An 18,854-nucleotide genomic window follows, 5' to 3' on the forward strand; every position below is an offset into this window, starting at 1 on the left:
CGGGGGGCATCTCAGCGTCCTGCTCCTGCCAGGCCTCCCAGTGATTCTGTCCCAGGCCCCACGCTCAGGGACGTCCACTGCAGGAGGCGGCATCTGGCTCACAGGCCACAGCTGTCCTTGAAGGGAAGGCCCTGTGGCTTCTTACTGGACACTGAACCCTGAGCAGAATTACAGGGTGGTCCTGGAGAGTCCCGCCACGAACGCAGCTGAGAACACGAACATCTCACAGGTGAGCGCAGCTGCTTCATGGCTCTTTTTGAGGGGTCCTCTGACCACGGGAGAAGCCTCGCTCCCATGTCCTGAGGGCCATCCTCCTCCGGGACCCTGCTTGGTCACACAAGGTGGGCACAGGTGACAGCCAGCCCTGGCCAGGAGGAATCTTGAAACACTTAAGAAACTCCAAGCACTGCTCAGAGCAGCTGAGGCGACATGGTGACTAGACACCCACCTCACCCAGCGTCTGACGTGCGACAGGCCAGCCACAGTCCTGCTCCTGCCCACGGCCAGCAGCTCCTGGACCAGCCTCACCGCTCGCATGCCAGCCTTGCTGCCTCCAAGTAGGGACTAAAGACAGAATTTTCCAGCACACGGCACCTCCTCAGGAGCCTAGAGGATGACCAGGCTTTCACTCTAAATTGACTTTAGTGGTTTCTCGCCCCAAAATCAACCAGGAAAAGCCTAGTAACTGTTGAGGCCCATCAGGAAGCATGTGTGCTAGGCCAGGAATGCATGCTGGACACACAGGACTGGCGTGGACATGTGTGCAAATGTGCCGGCAACTTTGTTTAGACGCAGACACAGTGTGACACGACACACAGCTGCGCTGCGTGTTTACACTGCCCTTGTCGTGACGCACCATGTGTTTGCGGGACGTCTGGTCTCCACCCACTTACTGGTTTCTTGCCCTCTGCCCACCAGACATGGAATGCTGCAGGAGACAGCAGGCTGGGGGCAGGCCAGCGTGACAGTGAGCGGCAGCAGCACTGAGCCCGCCGGGGGCCGGGGAGCCGGGGAGCCCAGCGAACAGCCAGACGCCCGGGAACTCGGCTTCCAGCCGCAGGCGACAGCCACCGTGCAGACCCGTGACCAGGCCACCGTGACCGAGGAGCCCGCCCCCGCCCACGACAAGCTGAGGAGATTGGGAGACGCCTCACGGTCCCATCATGGCACCCAGGTTGAGGTCAGGGCTGCTTGGAAACAGCCCTGGAGGAAACAGACTGGGGCGCCGGCCGGCTCCCACCACATACATCTCCGAGTGCGGTAAGGACCCTGCCGCCCACAGGCTGGGAGGGGGTGCCCACGCCCACATTTAGAACACAAACGCTGAAATTATTTCAAAATTCACCTCCTCCAAAGAGGGGCATTCTGGTAGTGTGAATTCTCCCCCCACCACTGTGCTCAGGCGGGTCTTCTGCCTCCTGTGAAACAATTCCCAATCACAGGCACAATAGTGCAGGCAGAATGAGGTCAACGTGAGAGACTCTTAAGTCCGTTTTGACTGAAGCACTTAAGTTTCCTGCAGACTGTACAAAATCAGCCCCATTACGGAGGCTGAGAGCCTCCGCGGTTTTCGGTGAGCAGCAGGGGCCCTGCCCTGGGCTCAAGAGCTGGACTGGGGCTCAGAGGAGCAGCTAGGCAACCGGCCCCAGAACCCGGCCTGCGGGCACCCCCTTCCAGCCTATGGGCAGCGGCATCCCCTCAGGCCAGCTCCCCACAAGGAACGTGCTCTACAAACACACCCCAGGGTGTGAGCGCGGTGAGGCCACATGCTCACCCTTATGACCACGCGGGCTGGGCAGGGCTGGGCAGCCCTGGGGCAGGAGCCGTGCTTCCCCCAGCCCTACTCCCACCCCTACCCCTAACCCCCTGCACCCATCCTGCAGCTCAAGGACAGGCTGGTCCCCTGGTTCCCCAGACACCAGAGAGTAGAGACCCTTTCCCTTCAGACCTGCAGAGGAGCATACAGACACAGGTCCATGTGCACACACGCACAGGTCCACGTGCAAGCACACACCTGCATGCACAGACACAGGTCCATGCGCATGTGTGCACACATGCACACACACACACACACATACACATGGGTGGCTGTGGCCCCAGGGGCCACCATCATTGAAAGCAACTAGTGTCTCCTTCTGCACTGAGGGGCGCTGTGCCACCAGAGCGAACGGCACAGAAAGGTCTCTGGGCCCAGTGGGGTCCCCTGTGGCTTCCGCGCCCACTGCACAACTGGATACCTGCCTAGGATGGTCTGCGGTTCTAAGAAAGGCAAAGACCAGCAAGAGCTGGTTGGAGCCCCTGAAGAGGCACCTGCTAGCCGGGCAGAAGCAGACCCCACACCCGCAGCCCCTTGAAGCCATGTGGGGAGGCCCTGGGACCGTGCATGGCACCCTCTCCCGCCAGCCAACCTCTGCCGGCACCCAAACAGCAAGCACTCGATGCTGGTTTTAAGAGGAAATACCTGGTGCTTTCTCCACAAAAATGACCTTGGAGTCCTGAAGAAAGTTGTGGCCGGAGAGGACCATCCTCTTCCCTCCGAGGACGGGGCCGCTGGCCGCACTCTGCTTCTCCACGAGGGGCAGCTCCTGGGCCGAGCGCTGGGCTGTGGGGGTGGGGCGAGAAGTGAGCCAGTGAGACCCCTCCTGGGAGGGCTGGTCCACCCACAGCCCCCCAGCCCCTCCTGGGCAGCCGGTCCACCCACGACCCGTTGTCAAAGGGAAGGCAGCACGCCTCTGACTGGTCCACGTGGAGACGTGTGTGCGTACATACGTGAGTGTGTACACACGTGCGTGTGTGTGTGTGACTCTGTGGAAGTGAATGCGTTCTGCTAGAGTGATCACCCCTGAAGGGCCTGGGGAAGCTGTGGGGAGTCCTGTAGGTTAGGGGGGACACAGCCTGCCCACCAGCAGCAACAGGGCGATCCCCAGGTCTAACCAGGCGGGGGGCCCACAAAGCAAGGCACCCCAGGCTAAAGTTGAATGTGGTGGGCTCTCAAGGGTTGAGGGCACAGGCGGCCAAGGCTGGGAAATGGGGCAGAGGTCTGTGTAGCAGCAACAGTGAAGATACACTCTGCGGCCCCCAGTGACCGGGGTCCTCACACGGCCCTCCCCAGTGACCAGAAGACCTGAGATGAGGGGCCTGCTCCTTCTCACGGGGAGAGACCATAGGTCAGAAAGCTGGAGCCACCTGCAGCAGAGCCCACGGCCTGGGGATGGCCATCTGGAGACTGGACAGGAGGGGCTGTGAGGGAGGGGCCGCGGGGGGCTGTGAGGGAGGGGCTGTCAAAGATATCTGACTGATGTTCAGGTCAGAGACAAAGGAACAAGCCAGGATGCTCCCTGAGGTGGCGGGCGGGTGAGCTGTGAGGATGGGGGTCGCCACACAGCACACTCCCTGGGGCGGGGTGGAATGCTGTGGGCTGTGGGAAGGGAAGGGTCCGGCGGGACTGGCCCTCGGCCTGGACACGGGGCGGCAGGGGGCAGGGCACTCACAGCACTCGATGGGGTTGGAGGCCACCTGCAGCGACAGCGTCCGGCCGTTGGGCTGCGGGATGTGGACGCGGAAGACCAGCCGCACCCGCGTGTTCTTTCTCCCGATGTCCGTCTCCCCCTTGCGCAGCTCGATGTCGGAGTTCCTGAGCTTCAGGATCCCAGCACAGTCGATGCTGTGAGACAATCGTGCCTGCCTCAGTCCCCAGCCCTGCCCGACATCCACTCACCTGTCAGGATGGCCCCACGTCCACCCATCAAGTGGGAGACGGCGAAGGAGCAGGACAAGCCAGCCCCTCATGCACCCAGGTCTCAAGCAGGCAGAGCCCCACTCGCTCAGGGCCCGCCACAGTGGGCAGGTGTGGATGCCCCAGAGGAAGGCACCCGGGGCGGGCTCTGAAAAACTCCTTCCCCAAGATTCTGGGAGTGTCTCCCCTCAGCTCAGGATCCTGGATTTGCTAGGGCCTCATGTGATTTCCGGAGAAGGCAATGGCGCCCCATTCCAGTACTTTTGCCTGGAAAATCCCGTGGACGGAGGAGCCTGGTAGGCTGTAGTCCATGGGGTCGCTAGAGTCGGACACGACTGAGCGACTTCACTTTCGCTTTTCACTTTCATGCACCCACTCCAGTGTTCTTGTCTGGAGAATCCCAGGGACAGGGAAGCCTGGTGGGCTGCCGTCTATGGGGTTGCACAGGGTTGGACATGACTGAAGTGACTTAGCAGCAGCAGCAGCAGCATGTGATTTCCTCTAGTTTCATTTAACTTTATGATTCCATCCAACACCAGCCTCCAGCACAACAATCCACAGGCAACTTGTCAGATGGAAACCAGCCCTTTCCTCTGTCAGAAGCTCACAGACAAGGCGGCATGAGGCCTGAAGGTCGGGACCACAGCCTGGCCCAGAGAGGTGGGAAGCCTGGCCCGCGGTGACTGTGCTGCCCCGGGCTGAAGGGTATTTCACGGAGTAAACGCAGCCACTGGAGTCAGAGCTGCAGCTGCTGGAGGGACGAGCAGGGTCTCCCAGCCGTCAGCCCCGCTCCTGGTCCTTGGGAAACAGAATGAATCCCCTCAAATCCCTGAAGAGCCAACACAGAGAGAAGGCTTTCCCTTTGTTTACAACGTAGAGGGTTTAGGAGCTACTTACAAATAACTGATCAACACCCCACACAAGCCCACACTGTGGCTTCCCATACCCTCCCTCCCCAACCATGGCCCTGGGCTCCTTCTTCCCCGAGGACGCCCCAAACCCACTTGGGTGCAGGGCCTTCCCACCTGCTGTCTCCCTGCAAAGTCAGCTTTGAGGCTGCCCCCACGGACACCCCCCGAGAACCCCGTGTTAATGAACTGCTGCCTTACGTGTTTATCTAGACACACAGGGTGTTGAGGCTCCATCCTGCGCCCACAGAGGCCCCCAGGAGAAGGTGAGTCCAGAGGGCCAACACTGTCCCCTTTCTCTGCCGCATTTGCAGCTCGGGAGTGAAGGCGAGGGCACACTGTGGTCACTCGGTTAATGAGGCCACGAACAGGGACCCCACTTGGACCCGAGAAGATGACTCTGCAGCTTGCTAATCGAGTCACCTCTACGCCAAAGAGCCAGGCCTGACCTGCACATTCCAGCTGGTCACATCAGCAGAAACCCTTACTGAAAACACAGCCCAGACAAGCTGGTCTCCATAATGCTTCAACATTAGCAGCATTTTGACCACCCCTCTGGCTTTCACAGAACTTTCAGAAAGAAAAGGGTCCCATGCAGGGGTGGGGGGAGTCAGGCGAGAATGACTTCACGTATGTATATGGCTGAGTCCCTTTGCTGTTCGCCTGAGACTATCACAACATTGTTAATCGGCTAACCCCTATACAAAATGAAAAGTTTAAAAAAAAGAGAAAGAAAAAAGTATGTGCCACGTTTGCACACGGAGGGGGCACGCACAGCTGTGAACTGAGTGGCAACCTGAAAACCCTAGAAGGAAACAAGTCTGCCGTCGTAAATATTTGTAGTTTCCTGAAGTGTTAAGCAAAGTGGAGGCGTGAGGAGGACTCCCCCTCCGAGGGCCGGCCCAGTCCCCAGCTTACGTGGCGCGCATGCTGTTCTCCGGCAGCAGCGGGATCTCCAGGACCTTGGTGCTGCAGACGACGGCCTCGTGGCTGGCGGTGGACACGGTCTTGCCCGTGATCCGATGCACCTGGTAGAATGCGTGTGGCCTCAGCAGCCGGTCGTCCGCCGTGCCGATGAAGAGCTGCAGGGTCAGTGGCTCGCTCTCCACGTAGCCATGCAGCTGCGGGCAGAAGAGGGGGCCGTGAGTGCCCACGCCGCACCCGCCTCGCTCCCCACAGACGCGGGCGCGGGGGAAACTCGTGGCCTGGGGCCGGCCCCCACCCCCCGCTGGGCTGGACACCTCGTGAGTCAGCGTGGAACACCCGGCTGCCCGTGCTGGAACACGAGCGCACACGAGGGCCACACACACCTGCACGCATCTGCTTGCGTCTCAGGATGGCAACAGGGGCCCCAGGAGGGGCAGGTGGGGAGGAGAGCCGGGGTCTCCGGGCCATGGCCTCGTCCACAGGCGCTCCTCTGCCCACGCGTGTGGACACAAGCATCTCATGAGGCCAAGCCCCTCCACATAAGCCCACCCCTGATCAATTCAGACATGCACCCAACAGGACTCGACCCACTTTCTCCTACTCAGTCCTGTTCTAACCAGAAACAGGATGCTCCAAACCAGACACAACTGACATCCGGCAGGCCGTGGGTGCGTGGGGCCCTGGGGCCTGTCCCATGTGCCCCAGGCCGTGGCCCGTCTTCTGCCAGCTTCACACCCCACATGGGAGGTGTGGGGGGGGGGCTGTACATGGCCATTTCAATTGTGTGCTGGGCACATGGTCTTGTATGGGCACAAAACCCGTCAGCCTCGGGCCCCAGACACAAGACGGGCTGACTCTGCACTCTGGGGGTAAGTGCCACTCCCAGGACCTTCACCGGCTGCCCCTGGCAGACCTTGGGTGGAGTTCCTGCCTCGCTTCCCCCTGTACCCCTCAGTGAGAGTCCCTCTCGGAACGGCACTGGATTTGCCTTCCATCCTGTTTATGGCAGGCCATCCTCAAGAGGCAAACCCAAAGCAAGCAGGCAGCGCAGGGCCAGCCCCCATGCTGATCCCCCTCCCGCAGAAGCCGGGACCTGCCAGGGTCCCGACACAGGACCCCAGGAGGGCAGCTGCCGACACAGACAGGCTCAGGGGGCACAGTGGGCTGCTCTCCCCTTTGCGGGTTGTCATCACTGCTCCTTAGATTCATGTTAGCAGTTTGGACAACAGGCAGCTCAATGAGCCAGACCAGTGCAGCCTAGAAGGCTGTCGGTCACTGCTTCCATGTGGGTGAGGGCACAGCCACCCACCCTCTGCCCGACCCTGCTCCCCGGGTGGAAACACGGGAGAATTGGCCCTGCAGTGGGGTTGTTCTCAGGTCCGGCCGATACATGAGCCCCAAAGCCCTTGCTTAGATGAGGCTTCAGGGGCATCAGTCCCCACCCCGCCATCCAGGCTCCGCCTCTGTCCTGTGGGAAGTCCGGACAGTCACTTCACAGCCACAGAGCAGGAGGCCAGGCTGGACGACCAAGAACTTTCAGGCAGTGCCGGCTTGGGACTTGGGACTGCTTTGAGGCAAACTAAATGCAGACAGTTCTCAGACACACAAGGGGGACGGGATCAGTGACCCACAGAAACGGGACACCTCCAGGTCCAGCAGCAGCTGACCTCCATGTCCAAGACCCTGCTTGCTGTTTCTAGGGCTCACTTTTTCCAAGCTGGCATGGCAGAATGGAAGCTGAAGGTCCAGAGACAAACGAGCCGGAACTTCACTGGCAGGTCTGGTGCCGGGCTCCGGCACTTTGTCTGCTCCGTGTCTCGCTCCTCCTTGCAGAGATCCCACTGCTCGCTTCCCTGGATGGTTTCCACTTCTTTCCACGACACCTAGTTAGCAGCATCCACCTCGATCCCACCCTCAGCTGCGGCCTCCCCAGCTTTCCTCTGACGCCACAGTGAGAAACGAGTCTCTCTTTAGCCCAGGGAAGCAAGCGCGCGCTGCTTCCAGCGTGGTTAAAACCAGCAGCAAACCGTCCATCAAGACGCGCTGACAAAGACCCAGCTACTGCACTGACTTCACTTAATTAAGAGATGAAGTCACTTGTAAATTCTGAGGCCTCAGAAGAGAATCCAAACAATGACAGGCCGCTCCTGAGAGTCACGCACACTCATCAAGCAGAGCGCTGGGGCTGCCCACCCCCGACGTGGGAGGATGAGCTGGGCATCAGGCCAAGAGCCGGGCGAGAGAGGGATCCACACGGTACCTCATCAGGGCGTGGCTCGCGCAGCCTCATGACTCCGTCCATCCAGCCCTGTCTCCCAGCAGACACGGTCTGCACGGCGTTACAACAGACAACACCAGACCACAGGCCACCGAGCCCAGCTCTGACTGCGGCTGGATTGCGGCCCTAGTGAATGAGTTTACAGCTTCAGGTGAGCGTCCGGCAGCTGAGACTCCCAGCGCCGGCCACTGGCGTCTGCGGACGTCTCTGGGGAACGGTCTGTAGCACCCAAGTAACATTTATCAGCCCATGTTTGTTAAATGTCATGGGCTGCAGAATGGCTCCCAGGGCACCCGAGCATCACTGTGAGGTCTTGCGGAGACAAGGAGGATGCAGGTCGGGCGTGCACACAGGCCGGGCGTGCACACAGGCCGGGCATGCACACAAGTTGGGTGTGCACAGATGCACATGCCGCACGTGAATGCTCACAGGCTGACATGTGCACACGTGCTCTCCAGACTCTCTCTGGGACCCTGGAGTTGCTTAAAGATCTTATTTCCTGGCAGTAGCAGCAGTTTCAGGCGTCAGGCTCCCTGTTTTTATCGTCTTTGTCTGTGACGCGGCCCCAGGCACCCATGGGTGTGCTCGTCTTCAAAGTGGGTCTTTCCTATTAGAACAAACTTGTGTTCATCCCGACCCATAGGGTCTGACCCGTACGGACCAGACACGTGCCCGATGGGCAGTGAGCAGAGGCAGTGAGCTGGTCTCAGGCCTGTGGCTGATTTCCGAGTGCCCACAGCAAGCAGAGAGCTGGCAAGAGCCTAAGTTTACTGAGAGAGACCTAACGTCCACTCGCTGTCCTCCCGCCTGCTGTGTGGACGGAGGCTGACATGGGGCCTCTCTCACCTCTGAGGCCATCAACACAGAGAACGTGCTGGGGCTGCCAACTCCTGACGGTGGGTCCTGCTGACAAGGTTAATTCTGCAGGAACCGCACGCTCTGCCCACCAGGGCGGACACGCACTCTCCTAGGTGGATCCATGAGCGTCTGAGCACAGTGCTGAGTCGGGGAGGGTTCTGGGAACCAGCACCGACCCCCCGGCCGGCCCAGCTGCTCTCTTCCTTGCTGGGGAGCCCAAGTCCAGTCTTCTGCCAAACTAACGAGCTTCCTGAGGCACCTGTGCTGGACTCGACCGAGGTTTTCACAACAGGAAACGTGAAAATAAAATCTGAGACTGAGGAAGAGATGAATCCTGCCTCTCAGTATTATATTCTGTGACATTTAATACAAGAATATACTTGACCAAGACTTGCTCACGCGTGGCCACGGCCTGCTCCTTGCATCAGGAGGGGCCCCCAGGGCAGCACGGGGTCTGGCCGGGGTCAGATGGTCTGACAATGACAACTTCGAATCCCACAGGACTCACTCTGGGGCCTGGCTCTGCCAGCAGGCAGTGTATTGTGGGTACAACGCTGCCTTTTTAAAAACATGCCATTTCAGTGAAAATGGGAATATTTAAGGCTTAACCTGGGAGGTAAACATCTATTATTTAAAACATGAAGTTCATTTTAAGAGAAGTCATTTAAATACTTCACATGTTCCACTGCATGGGTTTTCTGCCCCTGGCCACCTTATAGTATCTGTCAAAATAATATTTATAAAATTACCTGTCATAGCAATGACCTCTCTTTGCTTCAACCTAAACTAAACTGGATGTATTATTCCATTTTCAAGGTACGGGAGCTAATGAGTTTTCTACACACAGAGATGTTTGTTTTTAGCTACTGCGCTCAGCTCAGCACTTACACGGCAGGATGACAGGTGAGGAATGATTGAGGCCAAATTTACCGGACGCTGAAATTCCCACAGCACACACAGTGGCAGCAGCGTCGTCAAACAAAGGACTAGTTAATTGAGTGAAATTACTTTCAACCAAGTTTCCAGTTAGTACGAACATACACCGAGCAGGGATCCTTGTACACAGTCAAGCAGGCAATTTAAAGGGAAATTATGCGTTTAACCCAGATGTAAAATTTGCATCTTCACGCAATACCCAAAGGAGCTCTGCAGGAAGAAAAACTCCAGTTCACAAGCTGGTTCTACTTTTTTTAACCGAAATCTTCCCAGTACTGGATTAAGTTGAGAGACTGCCGTGTGAGCTTTCGGCCTCCAAACCCGCAAGAGGGCTTCCCCCCAGGGCGTCTCGTGTCCTCCACGGCCTGGGAGGAAGGAGGGCCTCCAGCAGGAGGTTAGCTCCCTGCAGACCAGAGCTTGGGCAGGCAGGGCTGACGCTGTGACCCGAGCCCTCGATCCTCAGGACAACCTCTCTGAACTCACTGTAAATATCACACGATGGATGAGGGCAGTGGCCACTCCCCAGGGGTTCGGGTGAGCAGAGGTGTGACTCTGGAGGCTGAGCCTGGACTGTGGGTCTGCCACCAGTGACCCAGAGGCGCCGTGGATTGGGCCAGGCAAGAGGGCCGACGGAGGCGCCGAGAAGCCAAGGGCACAGCCCGCCAGACGCCCGCACGCCTGTCATCGGCCTGCCGCCGGGCCAGCCCCAGCCCTTGCACCGGGTGCCGTGGAGGGGTGGCTACCGCACAGCAGCCAGGGCAAGACTGCGGGTCCTGCTGGGTGAGGCCTGGCCTACACAGGGCAGGGCTGGCCACCTGAGCCGACACAGAATAGACGGCTGTCCCGCAGCCCAGAGCCCAGTGGCTCTCGAAGGAAAGGAGACGGAGGGCCCAGCTCACCGAAGACTGTGCTGCCCCGCCCGGAGTGTGTGGACGGGGTGCTCCCGACTTCCCGGCTGCACGCGGGGTGGGGGCAGCACTCAGGGGCGAGCGCCTTCCTACCCGGAGCCCCCCAGAAAGACAGGACCGTGTGCACAGCACAGCAGGAGGAGGGGTAGTGCTGGGAGGGCCTGGTCCGGGGGCCGGCCTAGGGGCCCCGGGGCGTCACTGTTATCTGCGAAGAGGGAGCCCGTTCAGGTCTGTGCATGTGGCCGAGAAAGGAGGCCAGGAGGGAAACGCCACCTGCCTGGGAGCTGCAGGAAGAGTGGAGGGAGGTGCCCCTGCCCCGCAGCCCCGTGAAAGACTGATTCACTGCAAGGGCAGCTCGGTGGGTTTCGCTGCGGGGAGGCTGGGTCAGACCCGTGTCCGAGTGGTGTCTGGGCCCCCAGGGCGGAGGGGAGCCGGGCTGCTGCACCGGGTGGTCCGACCCTCCGTTCCCTGCTGGGCCCGAGGAGGTTTGCTGTCAAACGGGATTTCTTCCACTAGTGTCTGTGCCTCTGGCTTTTGTGAAAACTCTGGTTTCAGGTTAAACGACCCTATCTCCAGAGCAGAAAGAGACGCCCACTTAGAACCAACCAAGTAAGGAAACAACGACGTGAAGCTCAGAGTAAAGCAAAACACGCCAGGACGTCGGATGAAGGAAGCACTGCTGCCTAGCTACAGTGCTGAGACACTCCCGGGAAGCTCATTTCTTGAAGTGCTGATGCTTTAGTACCTGGGCCAGGGGCTGGTGGCGGGGAGGGATGCCACGTGAGATGAGCAGTGATGGCCACATGACATGCTGACTTTAATGATCTGGGAAAAAATGACTGTTCCTGGCGTGCTCCTTCCTTGGTGTCAGCTGTCACGGTCTTCAGGGGCAAACTTGAGCCCAGGAGCCGGCCACTCTAAGGAGCATGAGGGCCGCTCGGGGCATGAGGCGGGGCCAGGACCCTCCCCCCGGGCAGCCCAGCCTCCCAGCCCCCGCCGTCTGGGCCTGCGCCTCCCGTCTGCTCACCTGGCCACACAGGGGTACACGGGTCATTCATAGGGACAAGGACACAAGTTACAACTAAAGTGCTGTTCAGGAATAGACAGGCCCCACCGAGTCTCACGTTTCCATGACCTATTAATTATTCACTGAGGCCTGGCCGTCTGTGGGGCTAGATGCTATCCCTTGGGCTATTTTGGTAACTGGGTAAATGAAGCGTCATCCTCTAACCCCTGGGTCAGAGGTCAGTGGTGACCCCCCAGGTCTCTCCCCAGGTCCTCTGCCCCGTGGGGCAGCTGGAACTGGGGACCTTTCCAGCAGGGCCATCTGCTCTCAGGACTGGGCCGGGGTGTCAGGGAGGCAGTGCAGAGGGCGGGCAAGACGGACGCCCTGGCCTGGACCTCGGCCGAGAGGCCAGAAGTGGGGAGCACTCTGTGCGTGCGTGTGTCTAAACTGTTGACAGAAGAAAAGGCAAGACTGTAAAGTTCAGGGAAGTCCACAGCCCCTTCCTCGCTGTTCCCATCACAACAAAGGCCGCCCAGACCCGGGGCCCTGTCGCCCTGGCTGCGTCGTCATACCGAGCCTGCCGGTGGGCCTCCCTGAGGCTGGCTGGAGCCCACCCAGCTCCAGCCCCCGGGGAAGAGGAGCCAGCACCCAAAGGGGCCTCCCAGCTGGTGGCCAGGTGTCCTGCCTGAGGAGCCAGCACCCAAAGGGGCTGCCAGAGCAGCCGGCCACGCCCACCAGGGCTGCGGGGTCCTCTGGAGAGTTGGGGCGGTGGACGGTCTGAAACACTCCCCTCAGTCTCCAAGCGATGCTGGCCAAGCCCCACATGCATCTGTGTCCCCAAATGAAAATGGGGGGCAAGGGCCCCTAAACACGAAGTCCTTTCCTAATCTAAGATTACAGTCTGATTCTGCCTAGAAAGAAGGTTCTTGTTTTGCTGTCGTCTAGATTCAGGGGAGGGTCCCCGGGGGGCAGCTCGCCCCACGTCTGGGCACAGAGGGGCCTGTGTCCTGCACATGGTCCCGGCCTCTGACTTCACAACAAGCATGGGGACGCAGACTCAGACCCGATGAGCTAGGTGTCCTAGGCGGGCAGGAAAGCCCCTGTCCAGCCCATACATGTGCTGGCCTCCTCCCCGCTCCGCATGACAGCAGCTCTGACTGACAGCCTGGATGCTCTGGGAAAAAAACCTGGCTTCCCTCTGACCAGCTGACCGCAGAAGGGCCCAGGGAGGCAGCTGGTTCCCCGACGTGTGGATCGGCCTGGCCAAGGCTGCGACGCCCTGGTGGGAGGAGCCGCTTTGTCGGAGGATGTGCTAAAATAACTCAGCGCAGAATAAGACTTTGTGGTTACCCGGCTTTCACAGCAACGGAGAGAGTTTTCTATTTTCATTTGTTTTATAATTATCTGCAAATTCTATTTTTACCCAATTTGTGGTCCACTAACTGAAAAAGAAAACAAACCCTAAAAGCCCCTCTTCCTACCTGCTGCCTCAGCCCTGCACGTAGCTCCTCTTTGCCTCGAGATCAGAGGACTCGCCCTCGTGGGAGACACCGGCTGAGGTTGACATTTCTGGGGGCCAGCTTTCCTCTCTCTCTCGGCTGCATGGTGCGGGGGGGCCTCACCACTTACAGCCACCCCCATTCCACCCACACTGAACTCGAGTCATTTTGGGGTATTCACGCTTGGGTGGGGCTTCCCTGGTGGCTCAGACGGTAAAGAATTCACCTTAAATGCAGGAGACCCGGGTTGGATCCCTGGGTCGGGAAGATCCCCTGGAGAAGGAAATGGTTACCCACTCCAGTACTCTTGCCTGGAGAAATCCCATGGATGGAGGAGGCTGGTGGGCTACAGTCCATGGGGTTACAAAGAGTCAGGCATGACTGAGCGACTAACACTTTCATGCTTAAGATACTTCAAACACTGTTTCAAGTTCCAGAATTCCTCCAGAACATCTCAGCTCTCTCTCTGTTCTACACTGAGAGGGTAATAGCATCTCGTGCCTCAGACACTTGCCCGGTGGGGATGGGAGCCTGGGGCCCTGGCCGGGGGTGGGGGGCACATCCCCAGGACCGTGGCCAGCAGACCAAGGACGCGGACACCCTCGCTCGGGGCCACGGCCAAGCACCTAGCATCTCCGCAGCGCCCAGTCCGCACAAGGCTCCCTGCCCTGCAGGACAGCACCCCTGGCCGACAGAACACACGAGGGAGGGGGCATTCGGCTGTTCTTTCTCTGCTGCTTTATTTTCATTTCTCTGTACTTAACAGCTATTTCCTCGCCTCTGTAATGTAACGTCTTTTCCATTCAGCAACACACTTTCCTCCAGTGGAAGCCATAGCGGGAGGGGCCATAAACACTATGTTTATGCCACTGGGCTAAGTGCAGGCATTGCCGACCTGCCTCCACCCGGGAGGACCTGAAAGGCCACAGCCTGGGCACTGATGGGGCCCCTGCTGTGCTTCTAAGTCAAGCCACCAACCAAGTGGGCATTGATTGGCAACGAGCGCGTGGCTGCGAACATCGCCCCAACGTCATCCCGCAGACTCCAGGCCCTGATGGCTGCGTTGGTGGACGGCCACTTGTCCCTGCACCCTCCTGCCCTCACCAGCTTTATTTTTTTTTATCCAAATGGAGTAGAATACAAACAAGGAGCGCCTGCTGCCTCCCCTCCCGGCTGCACCATTCCCTAAATGACAGGGCTGGGAGCTCAGGTCGCGGTGGGGGCCTAGACAGGAGTGGGGGACTTCGAGGCCTGCCGCGCTTGGGGACAAGATGGCAAATGTGTGTCCGGTAGGACTGTCACAGGTCACAGCACAGGGCCCGGCGGGTGGTGTCACACGTGTGACTGAATGCTGCCATCCACAAGGACAGCTCACCTGGGAGCTCAGGTTTATCTCTGGGGCTGGAGAACGGTGGCAAGGCGGGTGAGGCCTGAGCACCAGCTCAGCACGGTGGCCTGCAGCCATGCAAGCTGGCCCCCTAGGGTGTGTGCAGGGGAGCAGTGCCCGAGCCCACCCCACTCCCAGCCTCCTCCCCCACGCTGCCCTGGCCCTGACATCCTGTGGCAGGTGCCTGCTCCTTCCTTCCCAGCTGACAGGTGGTGGGTCCCAGCCAGCGCCCCAACGCCAGCCCCAGGGCCCAGCTCTGGGGCCAGGGGGGTGGGCAGGCCAGAGAACTCGCACCTTGAAGGGGCACGGTGAGGACGACCCTGCAGGTCGGGGACCACACTTTGGGAGCCACTGCCTCCAAGGGTCCCAGGCTTCGGAGAGGAAAGCAGAGTCTTTAGAATCAGCCTCTGAAAACTCCAAACCAGAGCGGAACCTGTCCAGACAGACCTAGCTTGGGACAAATCTGAACATAGCCCGAGGTGACCTCGGCCAAGGCTCTCCTGACGGCTGCTCGGGAACAGGGACCGTGGCCACGTCTGGGGAACAGCCCTGGGAGGTGGGAACGTGGGCAGGGAAGGGACACCTGGGGGCTGGGGGACGGTTCCGAGCAGGGGTCGGGCAGAGGGGCTGTTCTCGTGGGGCTGGGGGCAGGTGGAGGGCCCTCAGACTGGGCTCTGACTCTCCCCAGGGCGGAAGGCCTCCGCCTGTCCTCACGCAGGGTGCAAGGTGCCCGGCATGTGGTTTGGCTGTGCAGTGCCCACGGCAGGAATCAGGGATGAAGGGCCACATAGCTGGACGAAAGAGTGAGGGGGATTCTGAGCGGAAGCTTCTCCGTGGCTCAACCAGCCCCGGACATTCATTCTTACAGATTGTTACAGAAAGGTCCTGGGAAGTGGAGCACTCTTATTTCAAAGCTATTTTTATTCTCTTTAAGATTTTCCTACTCCAGGACACCTTGAAGTAACAGAGCACCAGGGTCACGTCTGTTAAGAGCCTAGTCTAGGTGGCAGCCCCAGCCCACGCTGCCCACTGGCCACAGGGCACCTCCTTGGGCACGCTGTCTCTCCTTGGCTTCTCCCGCCCGTCCTTTCTGAGTCAGGCACGCTCAGGGACCCACGGGGGTATGGGGCAGCATCCCTCTGGACAAAGCAGCTGCCTGGCTGTGCCCGGGTCACTGTAGCCCCCACCAGGAGTCACAAGCAAAAGCTAGAGCCATTTGCCCTCCTTGGTGAAAAAACACTTGCCAGCAACACCATCCAGCGGGTCCTCCTAGCTCCCCCAGGTCCAGGCTGGTCACCCCAACACCACTATCCAGGAAGCCCTCCCAATGCCCCCAGGACTACAGTGGTCACCCCATGGTCTCCGGGGTATCGCCCTGCGCCCTGCCCCTCGCTGAAGGGAAGCCTCCTCCCCAGCATTACAGCCATACAGGGGCTGCAGGCTGCGCACCCTTGATCTGCCTACCTGTACCGAGCAGACTGGGCCTCGACTGGGTATAGAATATTCAGCTAAACTGGCTGGGAGGTGAAGAGTTTTTTAAGAACACAGAAAGAGCTGTTGGCTGTCGCCACAGAGCAGCCTCTGGGCTGAACTGGCACCTCCCTGAGCAGGGCCGGGCTTGGTCGGAGCGGAGCGGTACCTGCACGCTGGGATGGCCCCCGGCTGGCGCCTTCACAGCCCCGCGGCTGCCCTCCGTCTCGTAGTGGGCACGGTGGTGGGACTTGGGCTGCACCTCGATCCTCAGCTCGTAGGGTCCTGAGTGTGACGGCAGCTGCCAGTCGAGAGCCGGCAGGGACGGGCTGAAACGGACACACAGAGTGTTAGAGGCATGGACGGCTTCCCGCGCCCACAGACCCGGCCTGAGACGGACGGGCGGCGTGTCCTTCCGGCTGGGTCTGAAACTCCCGTCGGTGAGGCCACTGTCCTCACACGAGCAGCAGTTAGACCTGCAGAGCTGAGAGCCAGCTAATTGTGGCGGACACCTAGATCCGCCCAGCTCTTCACAACGAGGCTCCTGAGTACAATGGAAACCTCTTCCACACCTGGCCCTCAATATTTTCCTTCCTTCATGAAAGGCCTAAGAATTATTTAACCTCCCCAATAAGACAGATCTTTTAAAAGTCACAGCTCTATCAGCCTGACCTGAGAAGTGGGCAGACTGGTTCCCATTTCCTCTGCCCACAAACCAGCTGTGAGCAGACCTGACACATGGTGGGGGCTCCTGATAAGGCGATGGGTTTGCAGCAACCTCGCCCAGCCCCGCGTCCACGATCCACAACAAGCAAGACCCGAGATCCAAGGCAGCAGCAGGCAGGTTTGCGAAAGGAGTGGGGAGAGATCGGGCCACAGAACCTCCGGTCCCCCGGGGCAGTGGTACCAGGCCCACGGGAGGCGGCCATGTCTCCGTTCAGAACATCCAGCGTACTGATCTGTTCCCTTATACATACTGTCCATCTAGGTGAAAAGGCTGTCCTCTGCTGTAAACAGAAGAGAAACAGAGGAAAACAAGTAGCAGGTAGGTTCATGTGACTCCCAGGAAACTGAAACAGAAAGAGACTGAGAGACAGACAGAGACATGGAGGAGGACTGAAGGGTCCACTCCTCACCGTCCATAGAGGGCAAGGCCTCAGAGCTGCTCGGCGCTCGAGTACGGCCCAAGACAGACTTGGGGAGTGACTTGCTCCTGAGTCACTGACAGGGCCAGCAACACGGCTGCACGCAGTTTAAAGTCAGAATGGCTCACAAAGTAAATACTGTCACACACAGACAATTAAAATTATTGTTTGAGGTTGGAAATTTTCAGCATGAATCTGGCAGCTCCACAAAAATGTAAATGTACCTCTGATTCAGGGAAAAGGCCTCAGCCTGGAAGAAACATTCCGAGACGCGCCCGCTGCACCATCCTAACGCCTCGCGGCCCTGCCGCCGGAGCACCTTCCTCGGGTACCCCCGACCTGGAGTGGAGCCCCCACGGGACCCCGAACGCCTGGAGGTTGTCTCGTGCCTCAGCCCCACCTGCTGAGCACAACGGATGACGTCAAACTCACCTCCAGCCTGATCTGATTTCTTAAAAGATTACACTCGATGCAACGAAGAAACGGTTAAATCCACATCTGACGCCCAGCTGACCCGTGCAAACAGGAGCTGTCTCACATTCTCCACACACACAGACGCATGTGTCTTACAATCAACCAGAGAGACTACCTCCACAACTGGGTGTGCGTCTCTAAGTATTTCCGTATAAAAGAGATGATGTTTTGTTTAGTTGCCAAGTTGTGTCTGACTCTGAGACCCCATGGACTGCAGCACGCCAGGCCTCCCTGTCCCTCACTGTCTCCCAGATTCTGCCCAAGTTCATGTCCACTGAATCAGTGATGCCATCCAACCACCTCATCCTCTTCAAGAAAAGCCAGGGTATCACATCTGTTTTATTTTGTTGATATATCCCTTGTATATCTTTTTGCCTTTTTATACAAATATAAAAGGGCTTCCCAGGTGGCTCAGATGGTAAAGATTCCACCTGTGTTGCAGGAGACCCAGGTTCCATCCCTGGGTCAGGAAGATCCCCTGGAGGAGGGCATGGCAACCCACTCCGGTATTCTTGCCTGGAGAATTCCATGGGCAGAGGAGCCTGGCGGGCTACAGTCCATGGGGTCACAAGAGTCAGACGGGATTGAGTGACCAAACCACCACCACTATCGATACCAGAGAGGTGATCATCCAGTGTGAGACCCTGGCGGCCTTGCTGGTCATGTCCTTGGCACAGAACCACAGCCTCCATCACAGGGCACGAACCCTAGGGGCTCCTGATGCCTCCTGGGGGTCTGGCCCCCTGCATGGGGCCTGCTGGCTGTAACCTGGGCCAAGCCTCATAGGGAAGGGCACTTGAGGTAGCACCTTCTTGCAATACTAACGGGCACTCCAGAGGTGGTGACATACACATAAACACCTGAACCCCCAGTGGCAACATCCACCACAGTGTCCAGGCTTCCAAGTGTCCCCTGACATCTCATATGCATCTGCCTACAGGCAACGAGCGACTCCAGGCCCAGGACTGGGACCTGCCAAGCCCCTCCAGCTGAGCTCGGGGGAAACAATGGTTCATACACCTGAGCAGACCGGGAGGCATGGAGCCGGACACCGACAGCCTCGGGGAAACCACGGGTCAGGGGGTCTGAACACTCACTGGGTGACACCAAGGGATTATTTAAATCCCACGTTAGTGTCTAGTGTGATGTCTCCTGGTGCCACAACTCGCGTCTAAACCTGAGCCCCGGTCTCTGGCAGACGCACACTGAGTGTCACTGGAAAGGTCACCAAGGTCTGGTAACAGGCGTGGGTGGGGGGCAGGCAGGTGGGCCACGAGTTCCTCCGTCTGTTAGGGGTGGGTGTGGGCACCGTGACTAGTCTC

The 18,854-nt window shown here is 59.0% G+C and overlaps 1 protein-coding gene across 2 annotated transcripts in view; it reads right to left on the reverse strand.

Annotated features, from left to right (window-relative positions):
- The window catches only part of NFATC1 (nuclear factor of activated T cells 1), a 50,910-nt gene that overhangs the window by 10,307 nt on the left and 21,749 nt on the right, over positions 1 to 18,854 (reverse strand). For both annotated transcript variants that reach the window (XM_068993558.1, XM_068993559.1), the window contains exons 3-6: positions 16,083 to 16,242; positions 5,563 to 5,765; positions 3,492 to 3,664; positions 2,462 to 2,602 (exon numbers count right to left, since the gene is read on the reverse strand). In XM_068993558.1, the coding sequence (XP_068849659.1) occupies positions 2,462 to 2,602; positions 3,492 to 3,664; positions 5,563 to 5,765; positions 16,083 to 16,242 (677 nt within the window). The remainder of the gene's footprint in view (positions 1 to 2,461; positions 2,603 to 3,491; positions 3,665 to 5,562; positions 5,766 to 16,082; positions 16,243 to 18,854) is intronic.

This window comes from Capricornis sumatraensis, chromosome 21, assembly GCF_032405125.1.
Source record: "Capricornis sumatraensis isolate serow.1 chromosome 21, serow.2, whole genome shotgun sequence".
Lineage (NCBI taxonomy): Eukaryota > Metazoa > Chordata > Mammalia > Artiodactyla > Bovidae > Capricornis > Capricornis sumatraensis.